The following is a 13,185-nucleotide window of genomic DNA, read 5'->3' as shown; positions in this document are numbered from 1 at the left end:
TGTCCTGATCTCAGTGCAGCGTTCGATACTGTTGACTATAATATTTTATTACAGCGATTAGAGCATGTTGTTGGTATTAAAGGTACTGTGTGCAGTGGTTTGAATCATATCTATCTAGTATAGACTCCAATTTGTTCATGTAAATGGAGAGTGGAGAGTCTTCACACACTAAGGTTAATTAGGGAGTTCCACAGGGTTCCGTGCTAAGACCAATTCTGTTTACATCATTCATGCTTCCTTTAGGCAGCTAGAGTACTGACAGAGGACTAGAAAGAGAGAGCATGTTTCTCTGGCTTACTTGTGCTTCAAGATTAGGCTTAAAACTTTCCTTTTTTCTAAAGCATATAGTTAAGGCTGGATCAGGTGACACTGAATCCTCCCTTAATTACGCTGCAATAGGTCTAGGCTGCTGGGGTATTCCCATGATGCATTGAGTATTTCATCTTTAGTCAGCTTTTTCACCCACTATGTGTTTATACACTTCTCTTCATTTGAGAATAGCTGTTATTAATCTCTAGCTCTCTTCCACAGCATGTTTTTTTTCCTGTCTTGCTCCTCTTACCTCAACCGATCGCGGCAGACGGCCGCCCCTCCATGAACCTGGTTCTGCTGGAGGTTTCTTCCTGTTAAAAGGGAGTTTTTCCTTCCCACTGTCGCCAAAGTGCTTGCTCATAGGGGGTAACATAATTGTTCTGGTTTTCTCTGTTTTCTTTGTATTATTGTAGGGTCTACCTTACAATATAAAGCACCTTGATGCAACTGTTGTTGTGATTTGGCGCTGTGTAACTTAAATGAAATTGAAAAATTGAATTGAACATTCTGGTTACTCTGCATTCTGTTTCAGTTTAATTTGTGAAATGGCAAATACCCTATTATTGTAAATACTGTGAATCATTTCATCCTAATAGAGTATTCATCACGTGCATTATGAAGCCACACTTCATGGCTTAGGAATCTTCAGGGCTACTATGATTTCATATTTCTCAACTGTGAATAATCAGGCCTTGAAGAGAGAGGAAAATTGTTCAGGTGAGGTATGCATACATGCTCTTTCTAGCCCTTCCTTTCCTTAACTGAGGAAATTGCCTGTTAAATGTTATATTGTGGGGCAAAAAGAGCACAGCTTGCTTTATAGGTATGTAGCAGCTAATTGAGATTCAAATCTCGTCCCTGTTCAACACTAAAGTGTCAGATTGGAGGACACTTTTTTAAGCTTGTGTTTCTATACATCCATGTGTATTCACATGGATGCACATGTGTCCATGCTATGGTTAGCTTCAGGGTGGTATTATTTCCTCTTATTCTCCCTGTCTGTGTCTCTGTACTTGCTTGTGTGATTTGTGTGGTGGGAGCCAAGCCCATCCAATGGAAATGACAGGTTGAGGATATTGACTTTGATGGTCCTTTTTGCTACAAGCGATTTTTTCATGCTTTTGTAGAGCTTTGACTTGTACACAAAAAAACACCTATCAAGGGACAAATACTGACCATGTGAAACATTTAAATGAGGCTTTCTTCCTTTTTTCTGTTTGTGGATGGGTCGAACTGTAAAAAGCAAAGCTTGGGGGAATTAAACAAACATAAAGTGGAGTTGCTTAGTGGAAAAAAAAGATTGTTGAGTCTCGAAAGGAAGAAAGTGACAAGTTTTTAGTAGCCTGGGTCCACGGATCCTTTCGTCAGTCGTGCACTTTGATAGCTCATGTCATGTTTCCTATCCTCTAAAGATGTGCAAATACATACTCTCATCCGCTGATAAAATATATAATATCAAACGAAGTCTAGTTGAGCCCTGTTTTACTTTAATTGTAGAATGAACTTTACATTTATATCAAAGACCAGTGACATAGTAATTGCTTCATCCAGATCTCCTTTGTGTGGGACTACATTTTGAAATTGAATTTGGCCCGCTTGGTTGAGGGCATACCACATTTGATTACAACGACTCTCTGAGGAACATAATGACCAACTGAACTTGTCTTTGTCTGAGAAAGAATCAGGAGATGAGTGGGAGGGAAGGCAAGGCAGGATGGAGAAATGGAGTGCTTTTTTTCCCCCTACCAGACTGAAAGACTGACAGTGAAGAAGAGGAAAATGAGGGAGTAAATAGGTCTGATTATCAAGGTGGCCTAATGGTGCTGACTGTCCCCATTTGACAGACTAATAGTACACTTGACAGATAGATGTAGAAGAAGCAATGCCCAGGCCTATTGTTGAAGTCTGCTGCAGTAATGAGGTGTCTGCTAGTAATCTGCCAAGCCTATGTCCAGCTCTATATGGCCCCTTTGTAGACAGGTAATTGCACTGTTCCTGACTTCAATGGGGGTTTTCGAGGTCAATAACGATGTAGAAGTATCCAGAAGGGATAAATGTTAATGCGCTCAAAAAAAAGAAGAAAAAACACCCAACAACAACAACAAAGACATCCTTAAGATATAAGGTTCTAGATTCCCAAAGACTCTTCAGTGCAGCAGTGAAGCACATTTATACTTTCAGAAACATTGAATACTTACATCATCTTATACATTCACTGAACAAATTCAGTGTAAAGTAAAGCACGATGGGCTGCGCCATTTAAATGTTGCCATCAAAGTGTGTCCACAAGTCCCCTGCAGACTTTCATGCATCCATGAAAAACTCTGTTGTTTCCAGCATCTCTACAATCAATTTAAAATATATGAAGTATAAAGTCAATCAAATGTGCAACAGTTTCTGTTGGCAAATTTCCCAGCTTATGCGAAGGGAAAAGTAACTCCATCTCTAAATGAAATAGAAAATAACACCTAAACCTTATTTGTGTGCACAGCTGTTTATTTGTGGAGGGAGTGTGACTGAGTAATGTAACAAGCATTTGTATCCTGTACATCTTAGCCTCGAGGAACATATAAAATCAGTTGTTGACCAGTTTATTTCAAGTTGGTATTTTTCTGTTTTATTGTGGTTGTTGTGTGACTGCGCAAACTATGCGTTGACTTTCTGGAAACTAAGCAGCTAAATCTTCTATGAGTTAGGTAGCGAGTCACTTTGGCTTGAAGGTTGGCCATATTTATTTGAACCAGAGTGCACAGATGAGGATGTGGAAATTTGCCTCAGCAGATTCTAGAGTCTTGATCGATGAGAGTATTCCCAGTTGTATGAATTTGTGGCTTTGCTAAACATTATCCATAAAGTAAAAGCTATTAGAACAAATAAAAAGCAAGATGTTTATACTGATCAATGGACAAATCACCCTGCACTGGGTAGGCCAGAAGAGATCTGGCATAGAGATCCATAATGCAGTTAGCAGTTTTCATCAATAAGGTATTTTTGACTGATCTCTTATTTTCCAAAGGGGTCACCACAACAGATTTTACACCAGAAGCCCAGCGTGATGCAACCCTTCCAGTTATTTGGGACTGGGACCTGATAGGGACTAGACTAGGAGTGGACTAGATGTCACAAGTTCCCAGAATATAACCAGTGATCTTTCACATGTAAGGCTTGCATGTTTTGCTACAGGTGGCTAATTTCCATGTTTGCCATGGAAATGTACATATTGCTTACTTATTTATACAATCCATAGTTGTCGTGAGGTCTTGCGGATTGAATTTAAGACTAAAGGATCAACTTTTTGAAGACTATCTTAAACTATAGCCTTTATATCCATATACAGCATTGCACCTTAACATGACTCCAAAGCGTACGGGCAGTGATATAGTTTCAGGTCACGGAAAAGCAATAAAAAGACAGTTTTATCAGTTTCACACTCAATTTCAGTTCAGGCATTGATAGCAAAAATTTACATTTCCCTGATTCTAAACTACAAATAACACCATAAAATATATAATTTAGAAGATAAGTAGAGCCTACCTGTGAAATATAGGCTGTTTGTCAAGGGCAGTGTTACATTATTGCCTTTCTGGTCTGATAACAACCTGTGAGGGGATATGTGTTCAAGTGATCATGATAAAAAGTTTGCACTTGTGTTGGTGAAGTCTCTGCATTTTCATTTCGACTTGGGTTCACCATAAATAGTCGTGTGATTGCGGTAAACCAAGGGTATCCAGAAAACAGTATGCAGCAGTATTTAGATGGCTGTAGCATGAACTGGCTATGAAAAGACAAGGTTGAGGGGAGCAAGGGGAGACTGTGGAGGAGTAGAAGAAAAGGAGAGGATAGTGGGGGAGGGGGGTAAGGGGATTTAGTGTGAATCACCAAAGAGGCCATTTAACTGCCCTCGATCCCAGCGTGTGTCTGGGAGGAAGGGCTGATCAATAGTGTGATTTAGGAGTTCATTCACAGCCTTTGCTCTCCAGGAAACAAACACGCACACACACACACATATAATGATAAAGACACACAGGTTATATACTGCCCCCGTTAAGACCATCATTCAAGCCTGGCCTGAATTTAGTCATATTTATCTATCTTGGCCACTGGATAATAGCTTTTGTGTATGTTGTTTAATTTAAAGATTAAGAAACTCTCTTTTGGATTTAGTTAAATACAATATGGCCACAGAGTTAAATATCACACCATTGGCAGTAAAACCATAAACGTGTGGTGAATACTACACTGTGCTAGCCGTGTTCCCTCATTTATTCCATCCTGGGCAGTTAACTTGTACAAAGTGCTGCTAGCAAAGTGTTTTTGTTGTGTTTTTTTATCCCAACCTTTTCAAATGTGGTAACTCTGTTCCCTGAATTGTTATGTGGGGTTTTAGTGAACACTTCATGAAATAAATATCCAAAAGCCTCTTGACTGGTGCCGTTTTATGGAGCTAATACCCAACATTTCTCTGATCTTACTAGCACAGCCTTCTTGACCTAGATTATGTGCCAACAATCCCTCAGACCACAGAACGCCAAGTGTATCTACAAACAATCCTCCTCCACTTAGTTGCTGTTTGGAGAGCCATTCCCACAGAAATGCAAACACTACTATCCTAAGCCTTCTATGGGCAAGTCTGCCTGGGCGAGTTGCATTTAAGATACTAAGATGTAGTGCAGTAGACTGAAATCCAAACAACCAGATGAATTAAAGAGAGCTGCCATCTGTGGGGTTCTAAAACCCAATGAGATGTTAGGCAAACATGTCCATGGAGACACTGCTCATTATGTCTTTTCAGTTTACAGCCTTTCCATTTGTTTTGGGGTGTTGCCTTGTTTCTTGTTGCTTTACACTCACTGTATAAGATTTAGGGTGTCTGAGAGCTTCATCATCTTAAACGGGTCTTGAGGCTCTCTCCAGTGTGCCATTTTTATTTCACTTAATGTCTGTTCCCATAACTGTTGGATCCTGTCCCTGGATCCAGAAAATGAGGTATTAGCTGCAGGCGGGAAAAAAATAAAAGTGTCGGTTCTGATGCCACTGAGCCACCTTGTCAGTTCTGATGTCTCTATGTGATGTTTTAAGTAAGCATACGTTTGTGTTTCTGTGTGCGCTTGTTCCTGTGTGAAAGTATGTGGTATTTTCTTCTTTTTTTTTCTTGTGTGTGTGCTTCCTTTTTTTTCTGTGTTTGGAATCGTCCACGTATAATGTGATTTTAAAAATAATTCAAACCATGGTTCCTTGACAGAAATCCTTGGCGCTGAACTGATCCCTCTTTAAGATGTTCAAGAGAGGCCCATTACCATGTAGTCATGGCTGGCTTGGCCCTCTGAGCCCCTGATAATAAGGTGGAAGGCAGTCGAACCTATGCCTTTGACAGAGGCACGGCAACATAGGCTGCTTCCCTCATCTGAGACACTGAGTTGCTATTAAGAGGCTTCACAGTTCAGTAGCGTGGCAGCGTCTTGAAAAACAAAACACGAGTGCACAAAGAACAACTTGTACATGTGGCAACGAATATGTTTATATATATTTGTTTGCTTTCCCCCCCCTTTGCACAGAAGTGAATATGGCTGTGGCACAAGATCTGCTGACGAATTCTAGTATAACTTTCTGTTCTGTCATATACTAACTGAGGCAGAGCAGGAATTTCTAGCCGGGAATTCAAATGTGAATACGAGGAACTTGTATAGCCATCTCAGTCTGTTTCTAATGAGAAAAAGGCCACAGAGAAAGAAAGGAGACTGGAAACTTTTATTCTCATTTTGAGTTTGACCTTATAAAACAATTTGACTGCCTTGTACAAGATACAGAAAATAGCCTTTAACTAATAATTCAAAGGGAGCTTCACACTTTTTACACATTAACTTTACTCTGTTAGTCTGAGGCAGCACTTCTGACCTTGTGGAAACAGTTATGTAATCTCTACTATAGCTTTTGAGGGACTTTCCAAAGATGGATGATATACACCTTTTTTGTTCAGATCTTTTTCCAAGAAGACTAAAAGTTGCGGTATCTCTGCAGTAGTTTTGACCATTCCTGTTTAACATTAGTTATACCAACTTCATGCTGGAGGAATCACTGCGAAACCACAGCCTCAGCTTTGTGGCACACATGCAAAGTGGTGCTTCACCTCATCTATATTCTACAGTTGATTAATTGCAGAAAAAAAATAAGCTTTTCATTCTTTCATCACTTTGTCTCGTGCTTCTGTCCCGGCCCATCTCTGTCCCTCCTTCTTTTCTCTCTCTCTTTCTGTCTAAGTCAGAAGCTTGGAGGCTTTGACTTTGATTAATGGTGAGCCGAGCTCTGCATTAAAAGCCAGGGGCTGTGAGTGAGGCCAGATAAAAGTGGAGCACAGGAGCAAGGGATGGGAAGGATGGAGGGGGGAGGGAGGAGTGCAGGACACAGTCACCAATCACTGTCACCATCATCGTCCCATGGTGACAGCGGGGGACGCAGTTGGTGGGGACAGCGGTGCTTCATTGGGCTGAACCTCACCCTCATATAGGCACGACACATTGTCTGTGACAGGCTCTTCACACGTAGCCTGGTAGGACCCACATACATGTGCACATGATTTTTTTTTTTTCCTGTTCTGCTTTTCTTCTCCGAGCACAGTCAGTTTGTCCAGTGGGACACGGCTGTTTTAAAAAAAAAAAAATTCCCTCTCCTCTTCAGAGAGGGTAGTGGAAATGTATATTATAAGGGTACATGTTAATATCACATTATTCCAGTTGAGCTGATGTTTGAGTTCACTGAGAGTCTGTGTTGTGCTTTTGGGAAACAACAACTGCATTAGTTATGCCAAACTTAAATTGGTTAAAGGAGTAATAACAAGAACATCTCAGCTCTTGTATTGTATGAGATCCTCTAGCACTAGTTAATGAACATAAAAGGCTCTGATTGGATGTTGTTCCTCCAAATTGGCCATCAGTGACGCACAACACCTGAATCGCTGGGAAAAAAAGAAAAAACAATTTCATTGTTTTTCTGTATGAATTTGGTTGGGACAAGGACTCAGGGCTCCCCTCTTCTTCTTTTTTTTCTTCTCTTTTTTTGCTGCAGTAATTTCTGCGTGGAGTGCCCCTCCCTGGGGTCTGTCAGGAACAGTGTGTGCCTGTGGCCGGTAATTGATAATGCGGCCCAGGCAGCCCTAGCCCTGGTCAGTGGAGCGTGAACTAGCCTGAGAAGCAGAGAGGCTGAAGTGCACTGAGGTGAAGCTTAGCCCTTACACTCTCTGTCTAGGGTATAGGAGCAGGAAAGGTGGGGGCAGGAGGTGAGAGCCAAGAAAGGCAGACGGAACAAAATCCATTCACACTGACAGGATAAACAGAGCCTATTCATTTGTTCAACATTTACATTTTACAAAATTATCTGACATTCACATCAAGAAATACTAACCCCAGTCGACGCTGTCGAAGCTGTCGAATAACCTTGGTTTTCTTAGAAAACAGGATTTACGTGCAAACACATGTAAAAAGGTCAGAGGGTTTTTTCCCTACTATAACTTGAATGCTTATGCAAGAGTGAAGTACACAGAGAAGCAAAAGAAATGGAATAATCACCAAGGACTGTGATAAAAAGATGACTTAGTTGAGAGAGGGTGCCATTTGCTGCCTTTTGAACAGAGGAGTTATTCAGCAAGATGTGAGTGGAGACCAGGTGGAGTGATGACTAGGCCTCAGCGAGCAGGCCAAGAGCCAAGTGGCTGATAGGTGCACAATGTAGAGCATGGGCTTGTGTGGGGCTGTATTTATGCCTGCAAACATGGGGGTGAGGATTTCTTTCCAGGACTATATGAAACACCAAGGCTTTGAACTTACATGAGCAGTAGGCAGAATATATTTTATAATCAAAGTCGCTTGTGTCTTCATAAATTGGTTTGATGAGTAACTCTGGTTTAATTCATCCTTTAACTTTTAATTAGAGTCCATTATAGCAGCTTGAATTACTTTATGATGATGGAGTTAAATCTGGGGCTTATTTATGTATGTCATTCCAGAAACTGATTTGTGCATTAAAGCTAAGCAGTCTAATTTTTTATTGAATAATTTGTGCTGCTTTTGTTTAAAAAGAAAAGTTTCCTCCTGGATCACAGATTGATGCATTTTACAGAAATAAGAAAACACATCCTGGTGCATTATTTATTAAGAGTCTGACGCTCAGCAGCTCCAAAGTTGTGAAAGAGCAACTACATGTTTGGTCAAAATAAAGTTTTAAATTGTGTCTTAACTTTCTGATCTTTTGTGTTATTTCTGTGCAAATGAACACAACTATACAGCTTAAACAGATTTACAGTATCTACAATGTGATATATGGATGTGCAAAGTAAAATGCAGCATATGCTCACTGTTTCACTTTGCAGCACAGGCTTCAGTTACTGCAGCCTTGTGATTTGTGCCGTAGTCCTTGCTGCACTCTCTGCAGCACAAAGACAGCTAAATAAAGAGGGCTTGGCTTCTTATTGCTGCTTTGATGCCAAATCCAGCTGAAACAAAATGTGATTATTACATATGTTATTATATTAAAATTCTCCGCATGTTACAAATTGAAATATTAAACTTTGTGGCCTCGGTGTCCAAGCACAGCTCTGATTGATCGTGTCACAGGTAATAGCCTATCAGCAGCTCCATTGCCACATGACTGATCTGTCCCATTACAGCACAAGTAATCAAATCTTTACCGTTTTCTTTTAATCCTCCCCTAATTTCTGATTCAGACTTCTGTGTGGAGCCTTTATAGAGCCTATGACTTAACTTACATTATGGCAGACATGGTTGGCTACATTTATGCGTGTGTATGGTTACACATTAATCACCGTGCTGGAAGCGTATAGAAAAAACACGAAATGTTGGGACATTTTTTCCCCCTCTGGGTATCCGGTCTTAATAGGAGGATTCAATGGCGCTACACTGGCCAATTACAATAGTTACAGGTCACATCGACCTGACGTGTAGTTACATTTCTCGAGAGGTGCGTGTCAGGTTATGTGGAAGGTTAGTGTTAAAAAGGGTTTCTGCTTACGACGTAGGTTTCCCGCAGAAGTCTAAATCAGACATATCTGGCATGAAAAGACATTGTGGTAGCCTTTGGCTTGATTCTTTGAGCTATTCTTTCCATCTGTTACCAGACAGAAGCACAATGAGACTCTTCTGTCCTGTCTTTCTTGAAACCTGAAGTAGTATTTCATTTTGCTCTGGGCTCGTTTGTTTTTTTTCCCCACACAGAATTCCAGACCTTTGGAGTGTAAGCTCCAGCCAGAGGAAGGCAAAATGGGTCCCATGTGGACCAAAAGAAAGAAAACCCCCAAAACTTACAGTCAATGTGACACTGTTTGTGATATTTAAAGTCTTAATGGGATTACATACTTTAATACTACAAACGGGAGTAAGAAAAATCATTGTCAAAGTAGCTTAGATACTGCATTCAGCAACAACGCGACACAGATTCGCTAAATAACAGCAGTGACAAAAATAGTAAAAGAAGTAATACTAAGCAGTAAGACAGCCTGAGGGACACCGCATCAGCATGCGACATCTTTTTTATTTTAAACGGTAAAAATAGGATTCAATTTAATTTCAGTTCAATTCATTTTACTTCACACTTGTAGTCCATATAGATTAAAAACATGCTTGCAGCTGATCAGATCCCGCTCTGGTTCACACAGAGGTCTTATCTTGAATTTTAAAAAATGTCTTCTTAGACTTTCATCTAACTTAAATTCAAAGATATAACACAGCACGCAAACATAAGCGCAGGCACATCGGCATGCACACACAGCGCAAGTTTTAACAAGTTTTATTTATAATACAATCTCCGAGCAACATGTGAAGCATGAAGAGGAGCACAGATGATAGCGGTATGACAGTTGCAGAGGGCAAAAAAATATGAGATGAGCAGGAAATTGCTTACTGTCGGGGTTAATTGACAGCCCGTGTGTGTGCGTTCAGGTGTACTTGGGCTGAAGGATGGAATATACGGTGGAGCTGGGTCAAAACAATCACGGTACTATAGTGATTTGATTTTAAAGGGTTTCATTACATGAAAAAGATGCAGTTCATATGCAAACAGGGGCATTGTTTGTATTGACTCCGTCTTGAATATACTGGCTGGGTGCAAAGCTTGCTTTTTTTCCCTTTCTGCTCTATAATTTGGTTCACTAGGACATCACTGATACTGATATCGCTAATAATAGAGTATACTGTTGCAAGTGAAAAAAACAACAAAAAACCCCAAATCTTTTGGAATTACCAAGATGTCTGCATTTATTAATCATAATATGAAATGCACAAGTTTCGTATTTATTTACACAGTTGAGCAGAAGATACAAATACTGTTATGCATGATAGGAAAGAAGCCAGTAAGGGTTTTGCAGGACTCACCTTTTCAAATGCAACAAGCAAGTGTACAAGAAATCAAACAAACACAATCTATTTGTATATAATTCAACTAAATGAAAAAGAGAAAACTCATAAATGGTCCCAAGACTTTTTCCTTAATAACACAAAAACTGATTAAATGAATAATATAAAATGCAAAGTGATTTCTACTGGGTCTATTTTCAGTATGTATTATTTTGGACGTAACAGCTGCTTATGCAGAAAATGCACAATTTCCCTCGAAGCTGATGGTTTTGTAATGACCAGATTTTGATCAGTCAATGTTTTTTACTCAAACCTGACTGAATGAAAACATCTGACTTTAAATTCACTGCTGTGGGGTCACGTACTGACTCACTCATTTATAATAATGGTTCAATTTCCTGAATGAATAAGTGGCCAAGTATGATAATTTTGTCTCATCAGTTTAATGATTTTAAGCCTTAAGTGCTTTTTTCTTTAAAGGCAAAAGTAATAACGTGTATTTACAGTGTTATCGTTGTAATACGCCTCGGCAGTCCACACAATAACTTGTGATGCAAATTGTGAATTAATATAAAATTATTTTTACAGAACATGAGATTGATCAGTATAAAAATGTGCAATATTTTCATTTTTTTATAACCCAAAGGTAGCAAAGACACTCAGTGTCTGTTTTATTTAGTTTCACTACCTATACTCTCACTGAATTTTCAAGAAAAAAAAATGTTTATGAAATTTAATAATGACAGAAATGAAAACAAGTTGATATTTAAGTTTTTAAGTCTAAGTTAACACAACTGTGTGAATGAGTAGTCGTGAAAGAAAAGGGAGAACTGATCCAGTGCATCCTGTAGAGGCTACACTCATGCTCCTGAATTCTCTGCCCATCAGCGGACAAAATCTAACACAATGGTAGCGGGACACTTGCCAGGCTCGTGGTGATGGACCATTCTGGTAGCCAGAGTCCTGCTCGCTCGGCCCAAGTCCACGCCCACAAATCTCGGCCAAAATTGGCAGATCTGTTTTGGCTAAAGCCAGTTTATATTTGGTCCTGCGGTGCCAGAATATGGCAGAGAGCAGGCCTAATCGCTCTAACTCAGCTGCTTACCTGCTTACTAATGAGAGAGGCAGTTGCACTGTTTAAGCCGCTCGGACTCTGAGAAGCATACTGATGGTGAAATAGTTCAGTTTGTATTTGTGCAGCAGCGTGATGTTTTATTTGCACATGTACAGAATTCAAAAGTGCACTATTTTTTAAAACATAGACCATCATGTTTGAAAGTATTTGGATTGAATTATTGAACTAAATGGACTAAAGCAAATCCCCTAACTTTAGAGAAAGCGCTCTGCATTTGAAGCCACATTTTCTAACTTCACCTCCAGGTTTCATGAAATTGAGCCTTGAGGACAGACAAACATGCACAGAACTGAGCAATTCAGCTGTTTAGTCAGGCTACCCTTGCTCACCAATCTGTTTAATTATCTTGAATTTGAGTATTTTTGAATAACCACCTACAACCAACAAACACTTGTGGGCGAGAAACATGTGTAATTAAAGCCGGTTATTATAGAAATGCACTAATTTTGTGTTACTCGTTCTGTCTCCTCCAGCTCCTTCAATAGTTCCCATCATGCACCAAATCAGCTCCACCATGAATAGCTTCACACTCTCATGGCCTCAACCAGAACAGCCAAATGGCATCATCCTCGACTACGAGCTACGCTACTATGAAAAGGTAAGTGTGTGTGTGTGTGTGTCTGTGTGTGTGTGTGTGTGTGTGTTTCTGTAATGGCTGAAGTTCTTTTACTCGTGTCGTCTACTCTGCATATTCAACTGCATATAAATCCGCCCAAAAACCAAAGCTCTCCTTGATATCTCTGAGCTGAGTCCCCCTGGGTTGATAATATGTTCTTTCGCTGTGTTCACTCTGCCTCTCCCACTGTTCTTTGGTTTCGGCTGCTGATGAAGCGAATAGTTTGACCTCTGCTCCAGGCCCACTCTGCGTAGTGCAGCAACCTGTCCCACTGTGAAAATGCATTGCATCTGGAGGGAGTCACATCGACCCGTCTGCTCACACACAATACGTCTGCTTTATTAAGTCGCCAGTCCTACCCCACGGAGCCTCTGCTGCACAAGTATTGACCTGTAGGCTTTTCCCAAGGCCTTGAACATAATGATACTGAGAGATTGGAGACTTTAGCTTTTTTGTTTGGGTCCTTGTTTGTCCTCCTCAAGCTGATCGATAGGTATAGCAAAGTTGGTTGTGCAGTTTGTTTTTTTTTCTCTCCAGTCCTTGTCATCCTAAGCTAAGATTTGGTGCACCTTCACTCATGTTCTGCTTTTCAAATAAAAGATAAAAAATCAATATAGTTTTATCAATGTTTTTTTTTTATTCTTTTTGTGTTGAGTTATTTACTTCACACAAACTCATTTTGGCTAAGGCTTTGCGATCAATATTCACAATCCCACCTTAGAATAGTTTTGTCACATTTAGCATTTTCTATCAGAGAGAAC

The 13,185-nt window shown here is 40.0% G+C and overlaps 1 protein-coding gene across 2 annotated transcripts in view; it reads left to right on the top strand.

Moving 5' to 3' along the window:
* Positions 1 to 13,185, top strand: part of ephb1 (EPH receptor B1) — a 165,791-nt gene that overhangs the window by 104,314 nt on the left and 48,292 nt on the right. For both annotated transcript variants that reach the window (XM_005721271.1, XM_013912804.1), the window contains exon 6: positions 12,282 to 12,406. In XM_005721271.1, coding sequence (XP_005721328.1) covers positions 12,282 to 12,406 — 125 coding nt within the window. The remainder of the gene's footprint in view (positions 1 to 12,281; positions 12,407 to 13,185) is intronic.

This window comes from Pundamilia nyererei, unplaced genomic scaffold (genome assembly GCF_000239375.1).
Source record: "Pundamilia nyererei isolate P.nyererei 1_Seehausen unplaced genomic scaffold, PunNye1.0 scaffold00004, whole genome shotgun sequence".
NCBI classification, from domain to species: domain Eukaryota; kingdom Metazoa; phylum Chordata; class Actinopteri; order Cichliformes; family Cichlidae; genus Pundamilia; species Pundamilia nyererei.
This window is presented reverse-complemented; position numbering and strand designations above follow the sequence as displayed.